Source organism: Cupressus sempervirens, chromosome 5 (genome assembly GCF_028749045.1).
Source record: "Cupressus sempervirens isolate cs-2001-9-10 chromosome 5, ASM2874904v1, whole genome shotgun sequence".
NCBI lineage: Eukaryota > Viridiplantae > Streptophyta > Pinopsida > Cupressales > Cupressaceae > Cupressus > Cupressus sempervirens.
This window is the reverse complement of record NC_143122.1, coordinates 531,028,975-531,054,241: the sequence shown is the minus strand read 5'-3', so window position 1 is coordinate 531,054,241 and position 25,267 is coordinate 531,028,975. Positions and strand designations below refer to the sequence as shown.

The 25,267-nt window shown below is 35.3% G+C and overlaps 2 protein-coding genes across 2 annotated transcripts in view; both read left to right on the top strand.

The window, feature by feature from the left end:
• CPSRP54 (chloroplast signal recognition particle 54 kDa subunit) overlaps positions 1-25,267 on the top strand; it is a 121,047-nt gene that overhangs the window by 24,571 nt on the left and 71,209 nt on the right. The window lies entirely within an intron of this gene.
• On the top strand, positions 5,017-5,844 carry LOC149557040 (uncharacterized). The gene is made up of 2 exons (XM_089785940.1): positions 5,017-5,140; positions 5,332-5,844. Exons 1-2 carry the CDS (start codon positions 5,051-5,053, stop codon positions 5,656-5,658), a joined length of 417 nt encoding a protein of 138 aa, XP_089642066.1. The 5' UTR covers positions 5,017-5,050; the 3' UTR covers positions 5,659-5,844.

Below are 25,267 nucleotides of genomic sequence, written 5' to 3'. Positions count from 1 at the left end.
ACCACTTTTCGGCCGTCGCACCCCTGCCGCACCGGTCGAGCAGCCGGGTGGGACATGGTGCTCGGGTGCTTCCCGGGTGTGCGGGTACACGGGTGCGCCTCGAGTGCTTGCGGGGTGCGCCGAGAAGAGGCTCAAAAAAGTTAAAAAAAAAAACTTTTTGCATTTTTTTTTGTTTTTGTTTTTTAAGTATGCTAACCCTAATTGGGTGTGGGTCCCATGTGGTCTATTTGAAGGCTTAATAAGACCAATAGATCTCATTTTTATTTCACCATTTTGGAGCAGCAAGGAGCTAAGTGAAAAAGAGTGTTTGGAGGAGCTTGTGAGAGATTAGTGGGTGGTTTTGCAAGGAATTGCAAGATCAAGAGGAGCAAGAAAGTTTGATTTGGCAAGTGTCTCCTCAAGTTCAAGCCTTCAAGGTAGCGTTTTTTTTATTTTACTTAGTTTTTTTGGTTTTAAAAATCAATTTATAATTTTTAAATTTAGTATTTAGTTTTACTAAGTTACTTTCAAGTTTCAAGTTTCATTCTTGAATCTTGTTGATAGTTGAATCTTCTTAGTTCTATGATTTTTTATTTTATTATCTATATTAATTTTTAGCTTTTTTCATTGTTCTTAAACTAAAAATATGGCACTATGGCATATGCTGAAACGTATTTAGTAAAATACATTTCAGCATATGCCATATTGCCATATTTTTATTTTAAGAACAATGAAAAAAGCTAAAAATTAATATAGATAATAAAATAAAAAATCATAGAACTAAGAAGATTAATCTCTCTATAATGTTTTAAGCCTAGTTATTTAGATTTGAATATACATTACAAAATGAATTACCACTATAAGTATGCATGATATTTAACATAATATAATTGCGTTGACCAAATTCTTTATTGTAAGCTCACATTTCATGTGTTTTAAATGATGTCTCATGAGCAACTATGCACTCATTTTATAGGCAATATTTACATTTATTGATATTTTTTCTATTAACAATTCTCCAAATAATAAGAATAAGTGTTGAATATCAAAAACTTTGTTTCTTTCTATAATACAAAATCTTATATTATTTAACACATCTTAATATTTTAATTATATTTCTTTTATTATTAAAGTGTTAAAATGACTTACTAATAAATCATTACAATATATTGAACATCTGAATTCAAATTAATTTCTTTTTCTTTAATAAATTAATGTATAATGATGTTGAGATTTTCAACTTGTTGGAATATAGAACATTCTTTCCATTATTTTCTTTTTAAAATTATAGATCTCAAGAGCACACACACACACACACACACACATATGTATGTATGTATATATATATATATATATATATATATGTATGTGTATATATATGTATGTGCATATATATATGTATATGTATGGATATGTATATGTATATATATGTACATATACATATACATATGTATATATGTGTATATGTATGTATATGTATATGTATATATATGTATATCAATATATGTATATGTATATGTATATATATATATATATATATATATATATGTATATATATATGTGTGTGTATATATATATATATATATATATATATGTATATATATATATATATATATATATATGAACTATCAACAAGATTCAAGAATGAAACTTGAAACTTGAAAGTAACTTAGTAAAACGTTTCAGCATATGCCATATTGCCATATTTTTATTTAGTATTTACTTTTAGTATTTAGCTTCATTTTTTAACACTTTAAAATTTTAAATAGTAAATGCTATAATTAAATAGTAAAGTTTTAAGTTTTAAATTATTTTTACTTGGGCTGAAATGTATCATGAATATTTTTATAATTTTATTTTCATTTTGTGAAATGCAGTTTTATAAATGGCTTATAGATCCAGCCAAAGTGCAGAAGACATGGAAATTAATGAGCCAAGTGCATTTGATTATGAGCCTGAACTTGAGCTTGAAGGAAGTGATCATGGGGCTGATGTAGGTGGTCAATCTGAGCCTGAGGAAGAGCCTCCTTATGTTGCACCAGGGGTGCCTTCTACTGATTGCCCTTCAGAGATTTTGAGGAAGTATGCTAGGGGTCCTTATGACTCAAAGTCCCCTCTTAAACAGTTTGCTACAAAAATTACACACCCTACACCTTCAGGGGGTGGCACACACGCAAATGGAAGTGCAATATATGTGGAGCGGAATGGTTTGGCAGCATTACAAGAGTTAATTCACACCTTTTTTGGAGTGGCTATGGTGTGAACCCATGCATGTTCTTGTCAAATCATGAGAATGTCAAATACATAATTGAAGTGAATAAACCAAAGTAACGAGAATCAGAATCATATCGAAATCGGCACGGCCGAATCGAATCGTGAATCGGGGGTGACTCGCCGGTGAATCGGCGATGAATCGGCAAATTTGAAAAAACCCTTTAAATGTAGAGATTTTAACAATTTAAGACTTATTTCATGCACCCTTTATTGAATATAACTTAAACACACTATAACATCATCAAATAGAAGTTGAAACTTAACATATATAAACATGGAAGTTTGTGTTTACCACATGGGGTAAAGAGTTTTTATAAGACAGCTTCACATCCAACACCTACTCCAAGTGCTTCAAAGCATATCACCCCTCTCGAAAGGCTTGCTCTATTGTTCTCTCCACCACAGACACTCCATGCCTGCAACAGCTTCAGGTCTCATCAACTGGTGAGACTTCCCACGACTGATAACCGCAGCGACTGGGGGTCTAGGGGGCAACGCCCCTAGCAGGGTTGAGGGGCAGCGCCCTCGGCTGCCCCAGGCGCGCTCTGGGGTCGAGGGGCAGCGCCCCTGTCGCCAAAACCAAATTTGCACTCTGAAACCTACACAAAACTATATGGAACACAGTGTTTTTGTGATTTTCTTCTGATCCCACACTCTTTTTGGGAACCGTTGATGTTTTACTACCTGATTATGTCTTTCCCTTCCCTTGGGCATCATCCGTTATGCATTCTAAACATTTTTTATTTGTCGTCGTTTTTTTTTTTTTTTTTTTTTAAATTTATAACCTATGGTTCTTCTTTTCTCTTCTCCTCTCTTCTAGTCATGCTTAACAATTAGAAGGCCCTTTAGGGTTATAACAAAGAGGAAAGGTAAAAAAGAAAGCAAAAAACATAAGTGATTTTTTTATTATTTCCAACTAAACATGCATGCTGTTGCCAGCCGATTTTTGGCGATTTCTAATGGCGATTCAGGCGATTTTTTGAGTGAATCGCCGATACATGCGATTCACTCGATGAAATTGCCGATCACGATTTCCGACTCCAAAAAAATCGGGGTGCATGAATCTGATCGCTGAATCGGCGATTCACGCGATTTCAGCGCGATTCTCGTTACTCTGGAATAAACTATGGGGCATTCCTGATGATAGTGTTGTTCCAGTGCTTAGATCTTTGTCTGCTAGGCAACAGGTACATCATATACAACAGTTACAGGGGCAGCGAGATACATGTACACGTATCTTGCATCAGAGAGCAGGGACTATGTCACCTACACCATCATTCTCCTCACCTACACACAGTTCAGTAGGGGACAGCAGTAGGGGGAAACAGAAAGCAACTACAAGTCGTACTGATAGTAACCTCATTGCTCATTTATTTAACACGCATGCAAGGGACCGGTTAGATGATGCTGTTGGCGATTTCTTCTCTGCCAATGGCATCTCTACACATGTGGCTTGATCTCCTTATATTGTGAGGATGATGACCATGGCAGTGAATGAGGGAGAGCCATCATATGTGCCACCAGGTGACCACAAGCTGAGGACTACAGTGTTGGATAGAGCCTATGACAAGGTTGGGATCTTGATGGAGCAAATGAAAGCATGTTGGATGGAGTCAGGTTGCAACATTATCATGGATGGGTGGACGGACATTAGTCATTGTCCACTCATCAACATTATGGTTACATGCATGGAGGGCCCATATTTTTTGAAGGCAGTTGATTGTTCAGGGCATCGTAAAGATGCTGATTTTCAGTTTCATGTGCTTAGGGAAGCCATTGAGGAGGTTGGACCACAAAATGTGGTCCAAGTTGTGACAGATGCAGCACATGTGTGCAAAGCTGCAAGGAGGCTTGTTGAGGCAGCTTTAGGCATATTTGGTGGACTCCATGTTGCGTGCATGCCATGAACAATGCACTCAAAGACATGGGGAAAATAGAGTAGATTAGAAAGGTGGTTAATGATGGGAGAGAGGTGTAGATGTTTATCTGCAATCACCATACATCACATGCACTTTCCAAGAGCTTTGCAAAGAAGCAATTCCTGAAACCAGTTGAGACCAGGTATGCATCATATTATATTCTCTTGGAGAGAATGATTGAGTTACAAGAGCCATTGCAACTCATGGTTATGACATAAGAATGGAATCGATGGCCTGAGTCCAGAACAGAGCAGGGGAAGAGGGTAAAGGAGACAGTGAAGAGTGATCAGTTTTGGAGTGATGCAAAATACAGTCTCCAATCATTACTCCAGTGTTTCAGGTGATTAGATATGGAGATGCAGATTCACCTAGCCTTGGAAAGGTTTATGAGTGCATTGATTCCATGCTTGGGCAGATGAGGGCTCTTGTGCGTGAGAGAGACGCCACTCTAGCATTCTATACGGAGCACACATTGAGCCTATCATTCACCACAGGTGGGAGAAGTTGAACACTCCTTTGCACATGGCTGCCTATGCATTGAACTCGAAGTGGTACATACCTAGGCTTGGTAGAGTCACACCACTTCGGGATGATGAGGTGAAGAATGGGTTCTTTCGATGCATTGCCAAATTGTATGATATTGAAACTGCTAGTGAGTGGTCCGAATTTTCTAGTCTTTCAGGTAATCCTTAAATCTTGATTCAGTGCTCTAAACTCTTTATAATTATAAGTTCTTTTAATAATTAATTGTTACTTTACTTATAAGTTATAACTTTATTTAAGTTATTTATAATTTTTAAATTTTAATATTATGTTGTAAACTTTAAAACTTGTAACTTGTAGGATACTTGGATATTGCAAAGGTGGATCTCAAAACCATGACACCAAAGAATCCCATTTTGTGGTGGAAATGTCATGGGTCACAAAAGTTAAAGATCACCTCACTAGCCATTCGACTGCTTTCTCAGGTTTGTAATACTAATAACTAATTCCAGCCCTTTACAATCTTAAGTTGAAGAGTTTTACCTTGCTGATTTTAATTTATGATTCATTGATTCAATAATTATTAATCATCGATTTACCATTTATCATTTGTTACAAATTGTATGAACATTTGTTTGTAACTTGTAAGTTGTAACTTTCAACTTTGTTATCTTAGGTGTCTAGCTCCTCAGCTACAGAGAGGAATTGGTCCACCTATAGCTTCATTCACTCTGTTAAGAGGAACAGACTTACCTCTAAGAGAGCGGAGAAGCTGGTTTCTGTACATGGTCACTTGCGGCTCAAAGATCGCAAGACACGCGAGTACAAGGAGAGCCCTGCAGCACGATGGGATGTGGAGCTAGAGGATCTAGCTCAGATTGATGAGGATGCCGATGCAGAAGCCAATGTAGGGCTAGTTGGTGTCCCTTTACAGGATCAGGATCTTACCCAGGAGGAGTCTAGTAGTTCCAGTGATGAGGACTTCGGCATAGGGGATGATTAGAGAGCACTTGAGAATCATCCATTCTCATTATTGGCATTTTGTCATTTTGTTGATTTAACCCACTTTGATATGGCTATGATACATTATTATTATTTCACGGTTTCATGCTATTCGGCTCATTGTCATCATGAGCATCTTTATGATATATGATATTCATAAAATCATATTTGAACAATGAATTTTGAATCTTGCATCTTGAACTAAGTTAATTTCATAATTTGTCAAATGGTCAGTAGTAATAGTAATGGTTATGAAATTTCAAGTTTCAAGTTTGAACTTATGGTTTGTGAATCACATTTTAATTTTCTCTATTCATTGTAGTCAACTATATTTGGTATGTTAATGTTACATTGTTATATAATATATTGAAGTATCATTTCATAATTAGCATTTTCAATAATATATATTAATAATATTATATATATACTATGCAACCCCTCCCCCCACTCCCTCTCCTCCCCCCCCTTCTGCTCCCCCGCCGCTACACCCCCCGCGTCCCCAAATCGAGGCTATTTTTTTCCCGCACCCGAAACTCGTCCCGACGTCCCCTCGCACTGCTGCACCCTCGTGCCGGGGTAACACTGGAAATTGCACAATGTTGGTTTGGATGTTGAAGGAGTCGATGATGACGACTCATACATGCATTCCTCCATATATTTGAAGAAAATTAAAGACACTCCCATCGATTCAGCCACTCCCCTACCTTTGATAATCCAGAGGAATTAATAGATGGAGTTATCAAAAGGACTGACAAATGGGTGGAGTGGAGTAAGGCTAGAAGAAAGAGGATAGGTGGTTCACCTATAGGGTCTCAACCAGCCTAATCATCTGCCACAACTTCTACCAGCATTGTGGCAGCTACTGTATCCACATCCGTGGGGCCCTCTCAAACCGTCAGAGGGGATGTTGGAGACTAGCCATTAGAAAAGAACATTTCGATCACCTCCACTTGTAAAAGAGGATTAGTCTCGGTCATAGGATCAATAGAGGAGCTGAGAAAGATGAAGGACAAGAAAAGGAAGTAGAGCCAGAAGGTGTAGAGGACAAAGACACCTCAGTCTTGATGATCATCCTGGACGGTTCAGACGGGGCCCAATCAGATGATGAACTTGATGGAGGACTACCACATCAAGAGATGCCTCAAGCACCAAAAAGTCAAGGTAATATTCCCACCACTGCTTCCTCTTCTTGGACAATTGTTTTTCCTTTCTTTGCCAAGAAAACCAGCATCCCTCTTGTGGTGAGGAAACTCTTTGATGCAGCAGCTCTCCAGTCCTCCCTCAATGTGCTTACTTCAGAGTCATGGCTAGAGAACACACTTGAGAGGAAGAGGAAAAGAATAGGAGCACCTCCGAAGGATCTAATCACCCAAGTTGTGAAGCAACCATCTTCTACCAAGAAGACTAGGAAAGCTCCTACATTGGCGGCTTTAGGGAAAGATGTTAACACAAGCAATTTCATTATGGAGATTGCTCAGGCTCAAATAGATGGGAACTTAGTTGATCTCGCCCCAACGGACTTCAACATTCAATAGTACAACATGGGGCCTCCTAGACATGATACTAGGGTTGGGATGTGGAAATTCTTCAACCAACAGGTGGACGAAGAGTTGGAAGAGCTGAAAATATCTAAGGCTTAGCTCAAAGCCTCAAATAAGGAATTGTCCGAATGCCTCAGGCAATTGTTCACCCCACTCGCCGGCCACGCAAGAGAGCCCTCGATTCAAGACCTTTCGATCCATCCACAGAAGAGAACAAAGCTCTACTGGCCAAGCTTCAGGAAGAAAGACATTTTGGTCAAATTGGGCACGGGTGGTTAGAAGATATGAAGGTAAGGGGCTTACCTTTGATTGAAAAGATGGGTACCCTTTGTATAAGGGTTGTGAAGTTAAAAGAGATTATGTTCATCAATCTAGAGTCTCTTAGAACAGAGGTGTAGAAATACAAAAACTCTGTGTCTTTGTTACACAAGGTCATGAGCTTGAAGATTGGGAATGCCGATAGCTTTGGGAGATTGAAAGATGGTGACAAACCCCTATCCCACTAGGTGTGATCTCTTGAATTCAAAAGAGAGAGCATGGTTAAAGCCTATAAGCAATTGAAGAGAATCCATGAGTCGGTGTAAAAGATAGAAGAAAACATTTTTGGGTATCTCCGGGAGCTGCATACGCAGTCCCATGTGATCAAGGGTGGCAAAGTGGTCGACGTCGATCATATGAAGACTGCTTATTAAGACTTCATCGATGAACAGGTGCGCCCTGCTAACTTCCAAATTTCGGAACTTCACAAGCTGACCGCCATTGATGGAATGCTAGCCAAGGTATCGAAAAAGTTGCAAGTTGAGACCGACACTGTGGAAGGGCTAGCTGCAGATCATAACTTCTGGATGATTTGGTCAAATAGCATACAAATTCCTGATGCCGAGGATCTCACAGCCATCATAGGAGTTATGAAACAGCATAAAGCGAGCTAGGAAAGCACCAAACCAACTGATGACGGAAGCCAAAACACTTCAGCTCCCCAAAACTAACATTGTTCTGTTCTGTGATGACAAGTGTCAATTTTCCCATTTTGGGGTTTCTCTCTGATCTTCACTAAGCTGTAAATCTTTCTAACAGCTGGAAGTAAAAGGGCCTATATGTAATACTTCAGAAATTAAGACCTGTTGCAGAGACAACTGAGTGAGTCTCGAAAATTATCATCAGATTTTGTTGTTCATTGCATTTTTTCTTTATATATTTGGCAAATGGGATTATGGCGGAACTGTGAATCATTAAATTTTAATATGAAGATTGAAATTTGGTGGTTTTGGGTAATTTGAGAGTTACTTTGATTTCGTGCATATTTTTGTGTACCCTGTTTCGTAGCTGCATTTAGAAGGTAGAACAACATAAGCAACATTTCAGTTAGATATATGCATGCAGGAATTAAAGATGGAGTGTTAAAGAAAGGTCTATTGCTCTCACGGTCGTGGAGGTAGTGGGACCGATTAGAATCAAATCACGCCTGGATTTTTCGTGGTTATGGAAAACCCAGAAACAGCCTTTTCTGCTCTCTGGTTAGGCGCATACCCATTTTTACTTTAAACAAATCCATTGCAAATATATCCAATGGGAGCTGTACCTTCGAAATTCGGTTGGAAGTAAAAGGAGAAGAAGAATGAGAAGAAACTTCCCATCTGTAGGTAGCTGGTTGTTCTTCAATCGTTGGGCAAGAGAGTAAGAGATATCAGTTAAAGAAGAGGAAGAACAAACTGTTAACCAACATACATCTAAATGCAAGTCAGCATTCAAGCAAATGCAAAAACAGTCATAACTAATAGTATGTGCATCATTATCTTTGTCTACTTCTTCGATGCTTTGATGACCAATGTTGAAGATCCTTCTCTTCCATGATGCCCTTTGTTTGCATCTACTTCTTTGTAGTTCTAAAACACACAATGGCTAATACGTTAGTTATCATGAACATAACAATTGATATGCCTTCTAATTACCTGTTTGTTATGTAGTTGACATCAACATATATGAAAATGCAGTCATATAAAAAACATATGACCTTCATTATTCTAAATAATTATTAAACATCATCACCAATATGACTAATAGACATTAAGTCGTCATCATATCATGTCCAAAAATTGATCATTAGTCAATGACTCATTCCACATAATAAGAAGTCCGAGTTCATTGAAGTACAAAAAACACTGGATATGGCAAATCAGCATTGAGTCAATTCGGTGGGAGAGATATTCTACAGTAGTGACCAAATATCATAATGTCCACTTTATGGGACATTTGAAATTAATTTAAATAATCAATAATGTTTGTTGTTGAAATATAATGGCAGATAAATTTAATTATTAAATTTCTATGTGACTTTTAATGTCAACCAAAATTATAAAATAAAAGTCACTACATTTCAAATTACAAGACAAAGAAATGGAATGCCAAGAGACAAGCTGATGGAAAGCCAAGAATTTCTTGGAGAGTGTTATAAAATTAATGTAGAAATTTATTCAAGGTATGTTCAGGTATTATTTTGAGGTATTGATTTGGTTTGAAGAATCCGTTTGATACATTTTGCATTAGTTGAATATTCTAGAAACAAAAACCTTCAGGAATTTTGTTAGGAGAGATGGATGGAAACCTGGTTCTTCAAAGAGGTGCATTAGTGACAGAGTTCATACTTGTGCCTAGTTGATGAACTGTTTCAGAAATAAAGTTATTAGCATTTTCATTTGGAGAACTAGAGACATATTTTATTATGATAAATATGTCTGATATGCCTTTGGTGACAAACTGGCTTCTGCGACTTATTTATTTGGAAGTATTAAATAAGGAGCATATTGAAATACAAATATTTTTTGAGTGGTAACTGTGGAGCCCTGTTTATTATTTTGGTGTATAGTAAGTCTACTTTATGGGGATATCTTATTGTTTAGGAGATATTATATGGTGAAATATTGAGCAGAAAATTTACACCCAAATTCTTGCAGTATATTTCAAGTTTAATATCAACGATTTCTATCGCTGTTCTTGTAGGCCTACTTATCAATATTGGCAATCATTTGTTCCATTTCATTATTGTGTGAAATTGGAATATTTAATCATGTTATGGATCAAGTTTAAAGTTGAGATCAAATATTTCATCATCAATACTTTGGAAACTGTAAAGTCTCAGATGAAATATTTTAAAATCTAGCATTTCTATTGGTTCATTCAGTGATTATAATGCTGTGAAGAACTTGAGTCATGAGTTATTAATATTTGATGCCAGACTTAGTTTTGAGGAAATGAGGTCGATGATTCCTTTGGTTTTCTGAGGACGACATTGGAAATCTCTGTACAAGCATGAGTGTGGATGGGACATTAGTGTTATTAAACAGATTTTTCCTTCAACAATAAATAAACCTATTAACTCCAAATGCCCAGAAAGAAGAACAAAACGTACTAATAGTTGGGCAAGTTATCATGAATTGATAACTCTCCTCTAAATTGAGAGGTACAACTGCCTCCTAGATGATATTCAGTGAATCGAATAACTTGAAGACACTATGGTGTACTAACATCCACCCATTGATGTGAGATGAATGCGGTTACTAAATTTACCAACTTAAACAGAGAGAAAGACGAACAAACAGCCACAAGATTGCCCGTTCAGTACTTCACATTACAGAGGAAATGAGAGAAGTTGAACATCTCATTCTGTAAGACATGAGTATGTGAACCACATGATAACATACAACACATACTTATACAATAATGGAGGAAGATATCCAGAAACACGAAAAAGACAACCACATGATTAATCTTAATCAGAAAAGTGAACATACAGACCACATGATCTGTTACATAAACTTATCGTTATTCCTAAATATAACAAAATGACCAATTTGGTGCCCTGCCATTACAATAAAAAATGCCGAAAACATAAAACAGATTTTTCTTTTGTCTCTCTATTACAATCAGAAACAATATATTCTACTCCCCATGTAGCCACAAGACTGCTGACAGAAGAAGAAGAACCCCTGGTGAGTTGAATCTATTACCATATAAAGTGCCTCCAGATTATTATTCAGTTATTGTAACTGATTCTTGAGAGTCAAATATATTTTATAAGTTTTATAAAAGATATATTTTAAACTTTTATAAACATTCCGTCCCTAAAACCAAACATCATGATAATTTTAATAACCTTGGTGTCATGAGAAATGCCAAAGACTATTTAAGGGATTCCCGTGGTGCATTGTGCTTGCCCAAGCATGCTATCTTAGTTCTACACCAAAGATCAATGACAATTGTTCAGGCTAGATCCAATCTTTATGCAAAGAACCTGGCTGACGTGGCAACACCGTGGATGTTGTAATCTTTTGGGGCTCTGTTTTGGACATACAAGTACTTGGCTTTCCACCTGTGATGTTTTGATGATAGCTAGCAACTTGCTCAAATCTTATTTCGGTGGCTTTTGAGTTGTCATCACAAAACTAATCCCAGGAAGCTGATTTAGATGTGATAACAAAAGAGGTTGGATTATACGATGAAGCTTGACAAACACCCGACTATGTATCTTCTTTTCTCATATGAATGAGAGGGCTAAGTTGTGGGGATGTAGAAGAATTGCCCTTGTGTTCCACATGTGCATAGGTTGGAAGACATTGACATAGATTGTGAAATCCTATTTGTATCTGGGTGACTAAATGAATGAAGTAGCCCACCACCTTTCCATAAACTACCATGAACACCATCTGCACATGCAATGGGTGAGGTATTCTTTGATACCATTTCCACATGCACATGATATGTGTGCTTGGTAACACACAACTGTATTTTAAATATGCATCATCTTTTGGTCTGACCAAACCGTTATGATTTGTCTATACTAGACATTTTGAGTATCTGGATTTCGTGCCCTCCACATTATGGAGTTGCTTGTCATGATGATGTTGCTCATTGCCGCCAATGAATAGACATTCCCAAGTGTACTGCAGAGAGTCGAGTTCATTCTTTGTAACTGACAAATCTCATATCTGCACAAATTTGCAATGTTCATGTCACCCTGAAACAGGCACATGATTTGTGTCCTTTGGTTCCTGCGGCTTAACAAGAACTTTGCCTTTGAAGAACTTGTCTTTGGCTTCGAGTCTCATGACTTTGAATTCTCAATTTGTCTGGGCCATAATTCAAACCTATATTGAGAAACTGGCCTTGAATTAGAACCTCTGGAGAATATCAGAGAGTCACAGGCCTTCCATATGTTGATGTTGCAATGTGTATATTGTGGTGATGGCTGACCAATATATCGATGCTCAAGTGTATTCATCCCACCATATTCAATTGGATCCTCAGATTATTAATGGTGACCCAGTGTGCCTGTAAATGTCTTCGTCGGTACAGACATGCATTCTTTGACAGCAATTTGTCAAGCCCTTCTCATTGATGGATATATCATAGAACATAGAAAACCATTTGAAAATCGGGCAGTTTTGCAGATTAGTTTTGGTGTTGTGCCCGATCATTCTACCAAATTGGATTGTATCCGGACTTTCCATCACCGTGGGCGCTGAGCCTATGAAAACAAAGTCTTCTTCACTAGTATTTTGCCTTTCATCATTTTCATATGCCTTACTGGCATTTTGTCAGACATTTTGAACTCATCCTCGTATTCATCATCCTACGAGATGCCACAATGCCACTATAAAGTGCATAGGATTTGGGCAAGTGGAATTTATTTACTTACCTACAGTGCCTTCTAAATCAGCATTGAGAGTGTTCCTTGTTGCGTCGTATATTCAAGATCATGAAAGGCCATGGTTCTTTTATATACTTTGTAGGAGTTTTCCCAACAAGGCTATGATCCCACACAGAGCCTTGCATGGCAAGGGTAAAATCAAGATCTTTATCTTTGGAGATTTCCATATGCATATAACTGGCTACTCCTTGCTGTGAGGATCGCAAAAGATATCATTCTCTTTCAAAATTGGGTTGAACATTAATCTTTTGGAAATAAGTATGATACTCTGTCACCAGCCTCATAGCTTAATGATGTCCAACCATCTTATGATACACAATTGCCTCTGTTGCTGCTTTATTCCTGATGACGAGGAATGCATCACATACCCATGGGCTCAATACCTTCGTTAAGATTCAACATTTTTCCTTCCTGTTAACATTCAGTCTGAACTCACCCTATGAGGATTATCACGGTCCATGTATATGTGATTATATCTGTTATTGCCTCGTGAACTTTGATCTCCACTGTGAGTACATCTAGATGTTGTGAGTTTTGCAACACTCAATTGCCAGTCAGTGAACCGAGAATTATTTTGAACAGAGGATTGTATTATATAGAGGAGGAGTTGATTGTTATTCAAAAGTGTTTCCATTGGCCACTGCTCACACAAACTATAATATGCCAACTGATGATCCTCTGTCAACTTTTGAAAGTGACAAGATTACTATTGGCCCATCTTTTCATATCTCATCTTCTACTACAATAAATCCTCTTCAAATTGAGAGACTTGACCCACTGGACCTATTCCTCTAAACTGGGCCTGAATTTTTAAACTTATGGGTTGTGTTTTGAATTTGAACCTGATTTCATGTTTTGAACATCTGAATTTTGATCCTTAAACCTTGTGGTTTGAGGTTCAAATTCAGTTAACCTCTTTGGTGCTGCTTCTTCATGGGACTTCACAAAATCATTATTAGACAAGGTTGCATGGGGACGGGGTTACTTTGGGTACTTAGGGCCGGTATGGCTATTTTTCATAATAGGGGACGGGGTTACTTGGTTATCAAACTTAATTTTTAATTATACTTTTATATTCATAGAAAATCTGAAATTATGAGTCATGAAAAGTTCTTTAAAACAAGAACAGTGATAAAGTTTGCTAATGTAATGTATTGTTTTGAGTTTCAGATTGCTGTATGTTTGTAATAATAATATATGATAACTATTTAGATGCATAACAGAGAAGGCAGACTTTAAACATGAACAAGAAGATCATAAATCATATGACAATGACATATTGCAAATGATAAACTTCTGACTTGAACAGTAATAAAGTTTATTGCTAATCAATATTGTATCAAAGTTTCAAACCGATTAGGTATTGAATTAAGCTTGATAAGCAACAAGCTGATACGCAGACAAAAAACCGAAAAAATAATCAGAAATCTTAATCAACGTCCTTAGCTATGACTCTCTCCACTGAGTACCTGGTACTTAGGATATGTGTACCCGGTACTTGGGTACGTGGGTACGAGCACCCATGCGACCTTGTTATTAGATCAAATATTAGACTAAAACCCATATAATATGCTGAAGGAGATTGAGGGGATTTCGCTGTGGAGCTCAGTTTTAAAATTTTAAAACTAGGGTGCCAAAGGCAAGCCAACACATAGCATTGATGGTCATCATTTATGAAAGAGGACGCTTGTTCGGGAGTTCTGGATTCAATAATTCATAAGCTAAGTTCCTGCCTCAATCCCACGGGAACAATAATTGTCGGAATTTTGAAATATTGTGCATACAATACCACCAGTGCCTTGCATTTCCTTCTAGCTTGAAGAAGACACTCGTGGGCTCCTCTATATAATTGTATTCTACAGCTCCTGCTATAAATGTGTCTCTATGCTGAAAATACTAATAGTGAAGATTTTCATTCCTATTTCATATCTTGGGTGTTTGGATTTGTACAGAGGATCTGCGCAGTGATAAGCTTGCACTGGGATGTTTTGAGTAAATTCTTCGCTGATTATCACACAGGAGTTATTATTAAATTTTTTTTGTGGGAGCTGCAACTTGTGCGAGCTGGGCATGAAGACCTCATTGCCAGGAGAAAACAGTTTATATCTGCAATGTCATCCTTGTTTGCCTTAAAACAGCTAAACATAAATAGCTTGCAACTCTGTGTATTGTTATTTGTGTCAGCAAGCATTAAGCAATTTGAATGAATGTACAACCCAACTGTTGGATAAGATAAATCAGAGAAGAAAAAATGCACTAATTAGGCAGGAATCAGTACTCGTATGCAATGTATTTCATGAAATTTCAAACCATTTAAACTAAAATAAGGAAAGATTGATGAGGGGATCTTCCAGATATGGTCAACCAAGTTGAAGACAATGTGTCAATCTGATTGACTAACATTGAGATAGTGTGAGAATATTAGAAAAGGGATTAATCTCTTCTATAACTCAAAGTAGACCTGAGGAATGAGAGGCAAACTTATCTTCATATTGAAGGGAGCACTTTAATTTAAATTTCGGGAAACGTATAATTATTAAACATAGTTCATATTGAAGGGAGCACTTTAATTAAATTTTTGGGAAACACATAATTATTAAACATAGAACGTACATGGGGAGAATCGGTTAAAGGCAAAAGCAATAGCGTTGACAAGATATCTCACTTGAAAATGAATTAAGAAATATAGTCTTAGATGTGGCCCAATATAAAAATAAAATAGATGGTGAGAATATATATGTGCACTTGAAAAAGAAGGCTTTGAAGGTCAAACCGCACTCCTTAAGTATTGCAGGGGCACTGGTATTGGGATGGGGACAGTGATGCAACAACATTGCCAAGTCATTCAAGGGATCACAGTTGGATATTCTACTCACCTGGGGAGTTTGAGGGCACATGATTGATTTATGTGTTTGTAGGGGTTATGGTCCATGCCAAGTCCGAACCATTGAGACCCATGTGGACCCATAGGTTAAAATGGGGACCTTGCATAGAGCGAGGGATACCCTGTGTGGACCCCATGTTGGACTGCACAAACCGTATGGGATTTGCGGCTATAGAGTGGAAATGTGGGCCCAAAAACAATTAAAATGACATTTTTAATTTTAATTTTTTTCCTCCTATCCCTAAAATAACCCTAATAAGGAGGCTACAAACACATTTCATTTTACATTTGTTGTCTCCATCTTGCAAGTTTGATATGAGGTAATTACATTCGAAGGAGATCAATCGTGGAGTTGCAAATGCCTTCCAAAGAGCAGATTTAAGTGTTTAAGGTACAAATTTCAACCATATTCTTTAGTTTTTTGATAGATTATTTCAAGTTTTTGAAAAGCTTTAATTGGTTTTCAAGTTTTTGTAGAAGTTTTGAAGTTTTTTCTTCCATTTTTGTTATAGATTGCAAAAATGAGTAGGCAAAGCTCAGTGGATGGGTCTCAAAAATTTAAAATTGATAAAGGGTCCCCTCTATCGAAATGCACTACAAATTTTTTTCCAATGTCTTGGAGGTGGTATGGAAATTTAATTTTTGCAACTTAGAATTAAGAAGCTCCTACTACTAAGTAAAAATTCATTTTATGGGTTTTGGGGCTAAAGGGAATAATATGTGTGAGGGTCCACTAGGGGGAGATAAGAAGGGGTTTCCACCTAGACAAATAGCAACATTCATTAAGGAACAAGAAGATGTCGATAAATTAGCTGGAGAAGGAAAACAAAGTGGTTATAGTTTTGAAGAAAAAAAAACCAACACCACCACGACCCACTCAACCAACCTCTAGACATCCCTTCTCGCCTATGCCTTCTAGGGAGGAGGATAAAGATGTAGATGAACCACAAGCCACGACTCGCAAGAGAGGCCTACTAGATTAAGCATTTCAAAATAAGGCAAGAGATATTGCTGATGATAAAATTGCATGGTGCCTCTATGTGAATGGTCTTCCATTCAACTTAGTGAGGTCACCCTATTGGAGGGAGATGTTAACAACAATAAATAAATGCACCTTCTGGTGACCAAGGTCTTGGATTTGAAAATGTGTACACCACCTTATTGCATAAAGAGAGGAAAAATGTGGAAGCCCAATTAGAACCAATTAGAGATTCTTGGGTTGAAACCCGTGTATCTATTGCCTTTGATGGATGGAAAGATTGTTAAAACCATCCCTTGGTCAATGTTGTTGCTGTGTCCCCCAAGAGGGCAATATTTTTGAAGGCAGTTGATTGTGAGGGGTAAGTAAAAGATGCAGAGTTTATTTCTTGGATTCTCATTGATTTCGTAGAGGGGTGGGGTACTAATAATGTTGCCCAAGTAATTATAGATAATGCAAAAGTTTGCAAGGTTGTAGGTGCTTTGGTAGAGGCTAGATATGATCATAGCTTTTGGACACCATTGTCACGAGCCTTGATTATAGATAATAGATTATGACCATAGAGTTACAAGCCCTCAATAATGTATATATAAATTTAATAATAAATACATTTGATTGAGTTCATGTTATTGATTTGATATTATCATTAATAATAAATAGAAGTCAAAATAATAAATCCAAATAATTATATTATTAGTTCCTGCCCATGGTAGGAATACTTATGCATTCATGTCAATGCAAATATGACATTAACACTAACCAATCAAATCAAAGAATTTAAAAGATTATATGAAATTTCAAATGTTCATATCTTTTTCTAATTTTTCATTATTTTATAAATCACATTTTTCATCTATTCTATTGGTCCATACTATTTTTGGTGGGGGAGAAAATTAATTTTCTTCAACAAAAAATACAAATATTTTCTAACAACTTCATCTTGCATTAATGAATGTATTAATTACAATTTTATCTTTTCCACATTTGTGACAATATAAGATTTTATTTTTTCAATCATTTTATCTTCCACCTCACACAACATGTCTAATCAATATTAATTATCACAATCTATTAAATATTTTTAATTTCTTATTTTAAATATATTTATTATTAGTTTTACATTGATGTTTATTTTTGACTATTTGATATAACTTGTTCCTAAAACTTCATGTAATGCATAAGTTCAAATTATACTTCTATATATATATAACTAATAAATATGTCTTTTTAATATAATTTCAATATGTTATATCTTTGTATTTGAATTTCTAATTTTTTTAAAATTTTGCTTTTTTAATAAAAGTAGTTGAATTATTACTATTATTTTACTTTTATAAAAATAAATTAAACAATATCATTTTTAAATTATACTTTACAATAGTGTTTGTAATATGTATAATTGATAAGTGTTACAATTTATAAATTATATCATTTATTATCATTAATATTTTTTATTTAAACAATTTATCATTTAGTTTAAATACATTTAAAACTTAAATATATATTTTAATATTAAATTAATAATTATATTTTATATCAAAAAAAATACTAAAGAAATAACCACAAAAATGAAATAATTCAATTCTAAAAGATATATAAATTATTATTAAGTTTTTATAAACTTTTTATTTCTTATTTATTACATCATATTTATTCATCAACATCAAAATATTTATTATTTACAAATGTACATATTAAATTATATAGATATTATTTCATAATTAAAAATTACTTAATTTTATGAAAAATTTGGAAATACAAAACATTAAATAGTAAACCTTCTCTAATTATATAAAACTAAACAATTAGTTTTACTTATAAAATATTTTTATATTTCAATACATTTCATTTTTTCTTATAGAAATGTGAGTTTTAATATAAAAATTAAATTCTTAGTTTCATTAATTAAAATATAATATATTTTAATTTTTTATTGTAACCATGATTTTATTTTGACTATTTGTTTTATTAAGAAAAATAATTATATTTAATTCACTCTCACTCTCTCTCTACAGACACACAACTTATGTTGGTATCACTCTATCTTACTATTTTATCTCTCTTCCTCTTCCTCCTCTATATTATCTATCCTTTTCTCCTCTGCATATATGTTTATGTTGTTATTGTTGTATACTACTATTTATCTCTAATTATATCTCTTTCCTAGTTTTTGTTTAGTGCTAATGATTAAAAATAGTGTGAGTTCCGTTTGATAATCAAGATGAGAATAATACATAGTTGGGAGAGTTTTTCCAACTACTTATGGTTCTCTAGTAGCATGCATGGTATGCTTAAACATATAATGTGATACTCCAAATGCTTCATCACTTATTCAAGTTCTATAATTCAAATATTGGTATGGATATCTTTCCTCATTGCACATAATTTGTCAATGTAGAAGGTGCAAATTTGTCTAAAGCATATGTATTGATCGTAGTATGATATTAAGTACTTAGTGCCATATTGGAGACTTTGGCCTCTTATTCTTGGGCTTAAATGCCGAAAGATATAATAATATAGCACGAGAACTTAACAACAAAATATGAGCCATCCTATCAGATCACAAGTGCATCTTTAGGACGAGAATTTAACAACAAAATATGAGCAATCCTATCAGACCAGAAGTGCATTTCTAGGCAAAAATTAATGCATTCACAATGTTAATTTAGATTCTCACTCATTTACACTTTTACAACCATTATGCGTTAGGCAGGAACTATGACACATTGCGTCTCTTGTTTATATCCAAATCAATATTATATATTATAACAAATACTATTATATTAATACATCTTATAATAAAACACCAATGTTAAATCTAATATCTAAACACCACTTAGAACAATACGTAGTATTATTTACAATTAATCATTATTTGGGTAAAGTTGAAAGCATTGGATCTATACTAAAATAAACATCTATGTGATGTAACTCTTCTGTATAATAATAAAAACTATTTTGTTTACCTTTTAGTTGCCGATGGTCAACATGCATTGTGTTGGCAACTAAAGGGTAAACGAATTAGTTTACCATTTAGCCGTTTCCAGGAAATGGCTAAATGGTAAACTATTTTGTTTACCTTTTAGTTGCCGATGGTCAACATGCAACTAAAGGGTAAACAAAATAGTTTACCATTTAGTCGTTTCCTTGACGGAAATGGCTAAATGGTAAACTATTTTGTTTACCTTTTAGTTGCTGATGGTCAACATGCATTGTGTTGGCAACTAAAGGGTAAACAAAATAGTTTACCATTTAGCCGTTTCCGTTGACATGACTTTTCCACGGGTCATGATTGGACATGAATTTTCGATACTGCGTTTGGACACCCTATTTATAGGCGACAGAGATATTATGCGAAACCACCAATGAGAAACGATCAATGAAAAGGGTAAAAAACGAGCGACCATACATTGACTATCACCATCGATCGAAGAAGGAAAGAAACACAAAATCATTTACTATTATCTATTAGAAGACGAGAGAAAATATAATCAATTACTATTATCTGCGGCATCTATAGACTCGAGCGCAAGTGACAGAAGTCTACAGTTGGACGGAACTGGCAAAGGCATCTCACGATTAGTCATTAATTACATGGAGGTAAGTCCCATTACCTCCGATTATACTGATAAGCCCCCATAGATACCGTGAACCCAGAGCTGTAGTTAAATATGAGACATTGCATAAATGATATGGTAGTTGTTATGAGATAATAATTTCGAATAAGTCAATAGAGACTTATATTGAAGAACTAAAATATAATTTATATTTAATATGAAATATGTTAGGCACAAACATATAACAAGGTTATATATATATATATATATATATAAACAAATGAATGCATGCAATTAGAATGTAATCTATTATATGAAGTAAATATTAAATGAAATTATGATTAATTTATAAATGAATATAACTTGTGATTAGAATGGTTTAGCCAATTCTTTTATTCTCCTATTATACCTCTAGGAGTTGATAGTTGGTTGTGTAGGGAGAGGCAGAGTAAAATTAGAGGCTATTCGGGTGTTAGGTGCCCTATGTCAAGTAAATCCACACTCTCCTTAAGATATTTATAGAAAGGGGAATAAGGAATTGAGGTTAAACATTCTAACTACTAGAAGCATTATGAGATATACTCATCATTACTCGTAATTAATTAAGCTATTTGTGTAGTAATGAATGTTGAATTTTGATTTTCGACAACCTCTGAGTTGGTGTCATCACAACCGTGCACCGTATGTTCACTTAATTTGGTGATGCAAGCAATTAGAAGCAAAGTAGACTGGGTTAAACAAATTTATGAGGGTGAGGAGATTTAGATGTTTGTGAGAAAGCACCATATGTCACAAGCAATTTTCAGAACTTTCTTTGAATTGGAACTATTGAAGGTAAATTTTAAAGTTTAATTTATCATTTTATGGCATGTTTTGCACGATTGGATAAAATGATTTTTGTGTTGTTTACATATTTTAAATGTGTTGCTATTAACACATTCTTAGGTGGCTCAAACTCATTTTGCCTCTTACACAATCGTATTGAGACGACTTGTGAAGGTAAAAGAGGCAATGTCACAAATGATCATTATAAACTAATGGGGCCTAAAAAGTGAAACAATGATATTGGTTGATGATATGTGGGGTCGTAGGGATTATGTGTTGAAATTCACCGAGCCAATCATGTCCATGCTTCACTTTGCTGACATTGATGAGCCATGCCTTGGGGATGTCTATGATGTCATGGACACCATGTTGGAGAGGATAAAAGTGGGAAGTTATAAATTTTAATTTATAATACATTCCTTTATCAATATTTATTGAGAGATATCTACATTTTTAATTGACATAACTTACATCAAGATAGCTTACATGAACATCATTTGATATCCAAGGTGATACAAAGTAGAGAGAATGACCTTGAGGACACCTTTTCTAAAAAGGAGGAAGCATTTTTTCTCCATCGCTAGAATAAAATGACCACACCTTTTTACCTCCTCACTTATGCTCTCTCTCCTAGACACTATAGTGCAAAGGTACTTGCTATTCCTTGTAGAGTACCACCATATAGAGATGTTGAGGTTGCTAGTGGGTACAAGAGGGAGCTTATTAGGATCTTTAGTGATCTAGAGGTGGGGGTCGCTGTTAGGAGAGAATTTGTAATATTCATCTTAGGAAGAGATCTTGTCCCTCCTACTATAAATGGCCAAAGAAGAATGGACATGATTACATGGTGGTACCTTCATGGTCAAGATTATGTGTACTTCCAACCTCTTGTAATTAAGATCCTTCGGCACGTAAGTTTTAAATTTTTAAATTTTTTTTAATACTTTTTTTTCGGTCACTTGCATTGTAGACTTTAACATTTAACATTCTTGAATTTATGTCATAATATTTATTTTTTATTTTGTTTGTTTTCTCTCTAGGTTGCTAGCTCTTTGGCCACTTAGTGGAATTGGAGTACTTACTCCTTTATCCACTCAGTGAAGCGTAATCGGTTGCCTGCCAAAAAAGTTGAGGACTTGGTGTTTATTCAGATCAATTTGCATCTCGTGGCACGCAAGAATTTTAAATACAAAAGGGGGCAGCAAATTTGCAGGATGTTTCGCTCGAGTCTACTAACTTGGATATGACCATTCAGGATCTTGCTAGAGCCACTCTGCTTGATGTAGATGATGATGACATGATACTTGGTGGATCTAGTGCCAACAAAACCGGTTTGGGTGATAATGAGGGTCTACTAACAATTGTGAAAAGTGAAAATCCTATAGATGATGATTTTTGTGGTAATCCATTTGATGATTGATCAAAACTATAATTATTGTTGAACATTAAACTTTGAATCATGTTTCAACTATCAAACTTTCATGAACTATATTTTAATTCAGTAATTCAATGCAAAGATTTTCATTAGAATGATAGATTCATGTTTTAATGTTTATCTTTGGCATTTGACATTAATCAATCATCAAGCATCATAGTATAATGTCTCCAATTCTTTGACATTAGGATTTTGAGCCAAACTTCATGAAATATTCAAATTGGCTTTTGTGAGCTTAATGTAAAATTTAAAAGGGATCCATTTAATATTTTAAAGTGAGCTAAAAGGTCACAAAATGAAAATAAGACGAAAGATAGGTGAGGGAAGTTGAAGAGGCTTATTGTGGAACATCAAAAGAAGGAAGCCAGTTCACTTTCAGCATGTTTGAATTTGAGACTGATTTTATGGTTTCTCTTTGGAGAACGTAAGGAAGCTTCAACTTCTATTCAGGATCCAATGATGCAACCCTTAGGTTCTTCTTGGCTGAATTGGACGTTGCCCTGATTCATCAACTATGGTGGATTCACATCAGAATTTACTTTTGAGATTATAGGTGTATTTTATAGTTTCCTTCCAATCTGATTTTGTAACGGTATTTAAGATTGGATTTTTGATATCTCGTTATTGTATTGCTGATGTATAATGCAATAACGCATTTTAATGAACATTTACAGGTACATTGTTGGTTTATTCGGCTGGGTTTTATTTGCAAACTTATTTGTTGTATTCTGGAAATTATTTATGATTAACTTTAGGAAAATATTCAACTGGGATATTACTCATACTATGAAATGATTTAGTTATACTATGAAATGATTTAGTTTTACACTTTTGCATATTTTTCTTCCCTTTGTATATATAATGCATATCTATGCATACATAACATACACACACACACACAAACCCCCACAAACCATAATGGCTTTTTTTTTCGTCAAACCCATGAAATGCGTTCTCATCCCCGAACCCGACCTAGTAACTTAGTGATATAGAGAAGATATGAGAGAAGAGACATGAGTAGTACATAGAAGGAAGGGAACAAGGGCAAGAAAGGTTTTAAATTTCAAAGGGAAAAAAAGGAATATAAATAAGTAAGCTACCACTCTCTCAAGGCAGTGGTGTCCTTATTTGATGGAGAACAGTGTTTGGGAAACAGGGTTGAGTTTAAATCCCAATCTACATATAAAGAAAAATTTGATGTTAATGCTTCTCAATGCCATTTGTCGGAGTGTCTTGTATACTTTGTGGTTGATGTTTATGTGCTTTGGAATTAGGTTGGCTGAATGTGAGTTACTAAATGTGTAAGGTCTTAGCTGCAATTTGTTGCATAACCAAAGAATTAGGTATATTGTGTCTCTTATTAGTAGTTTCAATTTCTTCTACAACATAGAAAAATTCTTGCTTCTACTTTGATTATGCATGTTTGCATTCGAGTGCTTGGCAGGATCCTTGTTCATTAAGGTCTTTTGCCTCCCACTGCCATCAAATGTAGACACCAATCAAATTAGAGCATGTGATTAAATGAGTAAGAAGATGGCTATTTGTATAAAAAGGAGTCACCACAAATAGTGGGTATAGGAATGGCAATGTGGTCCACAGTCCTATATTTTGTGTTTCTTGGTAACTATTTTTCAAACATAATACCTATTACGAAGTAACTGGTAAAATACTTGCTTGTTATTAACAGAGATCGAGAGCTCTATATATACAAAAGAATAAAGTGATGTTTCCTTAAGAAATGATCGTAAAGAATAGAAATATTATATTCTAGCTAAAAGAAAGCTAACATATAACTACAACTAACTAATATTAGAAACATTCTAATATTTACAATAGATTACAAACAGATAACCATTAACTAATAATAGAAGCTTTTCTATTATCGTAATACCCTCCCTTAATGGTTAATCTATCCACAATCAAGTTGTCCTTTGAATTTGACAAACTTATCAGGACCAAGAGGCTTGGTGAGAATGTCTGTAGTTTGATCCGTGGTAGGAATATATTGCAGGTCTATTGTCCCATCTTCAATTAGCTGTCATATGTAGTGACAGTGAACATCCACATGCTTGGTTCGTTCATGGAAGACTGAATTTTGTGCTCACTTGATAATGCCTTGGTTATCAACAAAAAAAGTGGTCGGTCTTGCTGGTGACATCTGCATATCCCCAAGCATCCGACGAAGCCAAACAACTTCACAACTTGCCTTGACTATCCCTTTGTATTCGGTCTCTGTAGACGAGAGAAAAACTGCGTGCTGCTTCTTACTGGTCCATGTGACGACACTTGATCCCAAATTGAACACATATCCATAAGTTGAGTTTTTATCGTCAGCAAAGCCTACCCAATCTGAATCTGTAAACCCACTGACTCTAGGATTAGAACTTCGAGAGTAAAGAAGTCCATAATATGAATTGCCCTTCATATAATGAAACACATGCTTTGCTGTCATCCAATGATCAGCCTTGGGAGCTGTCATAAAATGTGAGATGTCGCTGATTGCGGAGCTGATATCAAGCCTAGTAGCAGAGAGGTAGATGAGGCTGCCTACTAGTTGCATGTATGTAGTATCATCAATGGGAGGAGAATCAGACTTCACTGATAACTTGAGACCTTTCTCCATGGGTGTAAATGCAGGCTTGCAATCCTACATACAAAATTTGTCTAACAGAGCCCTGGCAT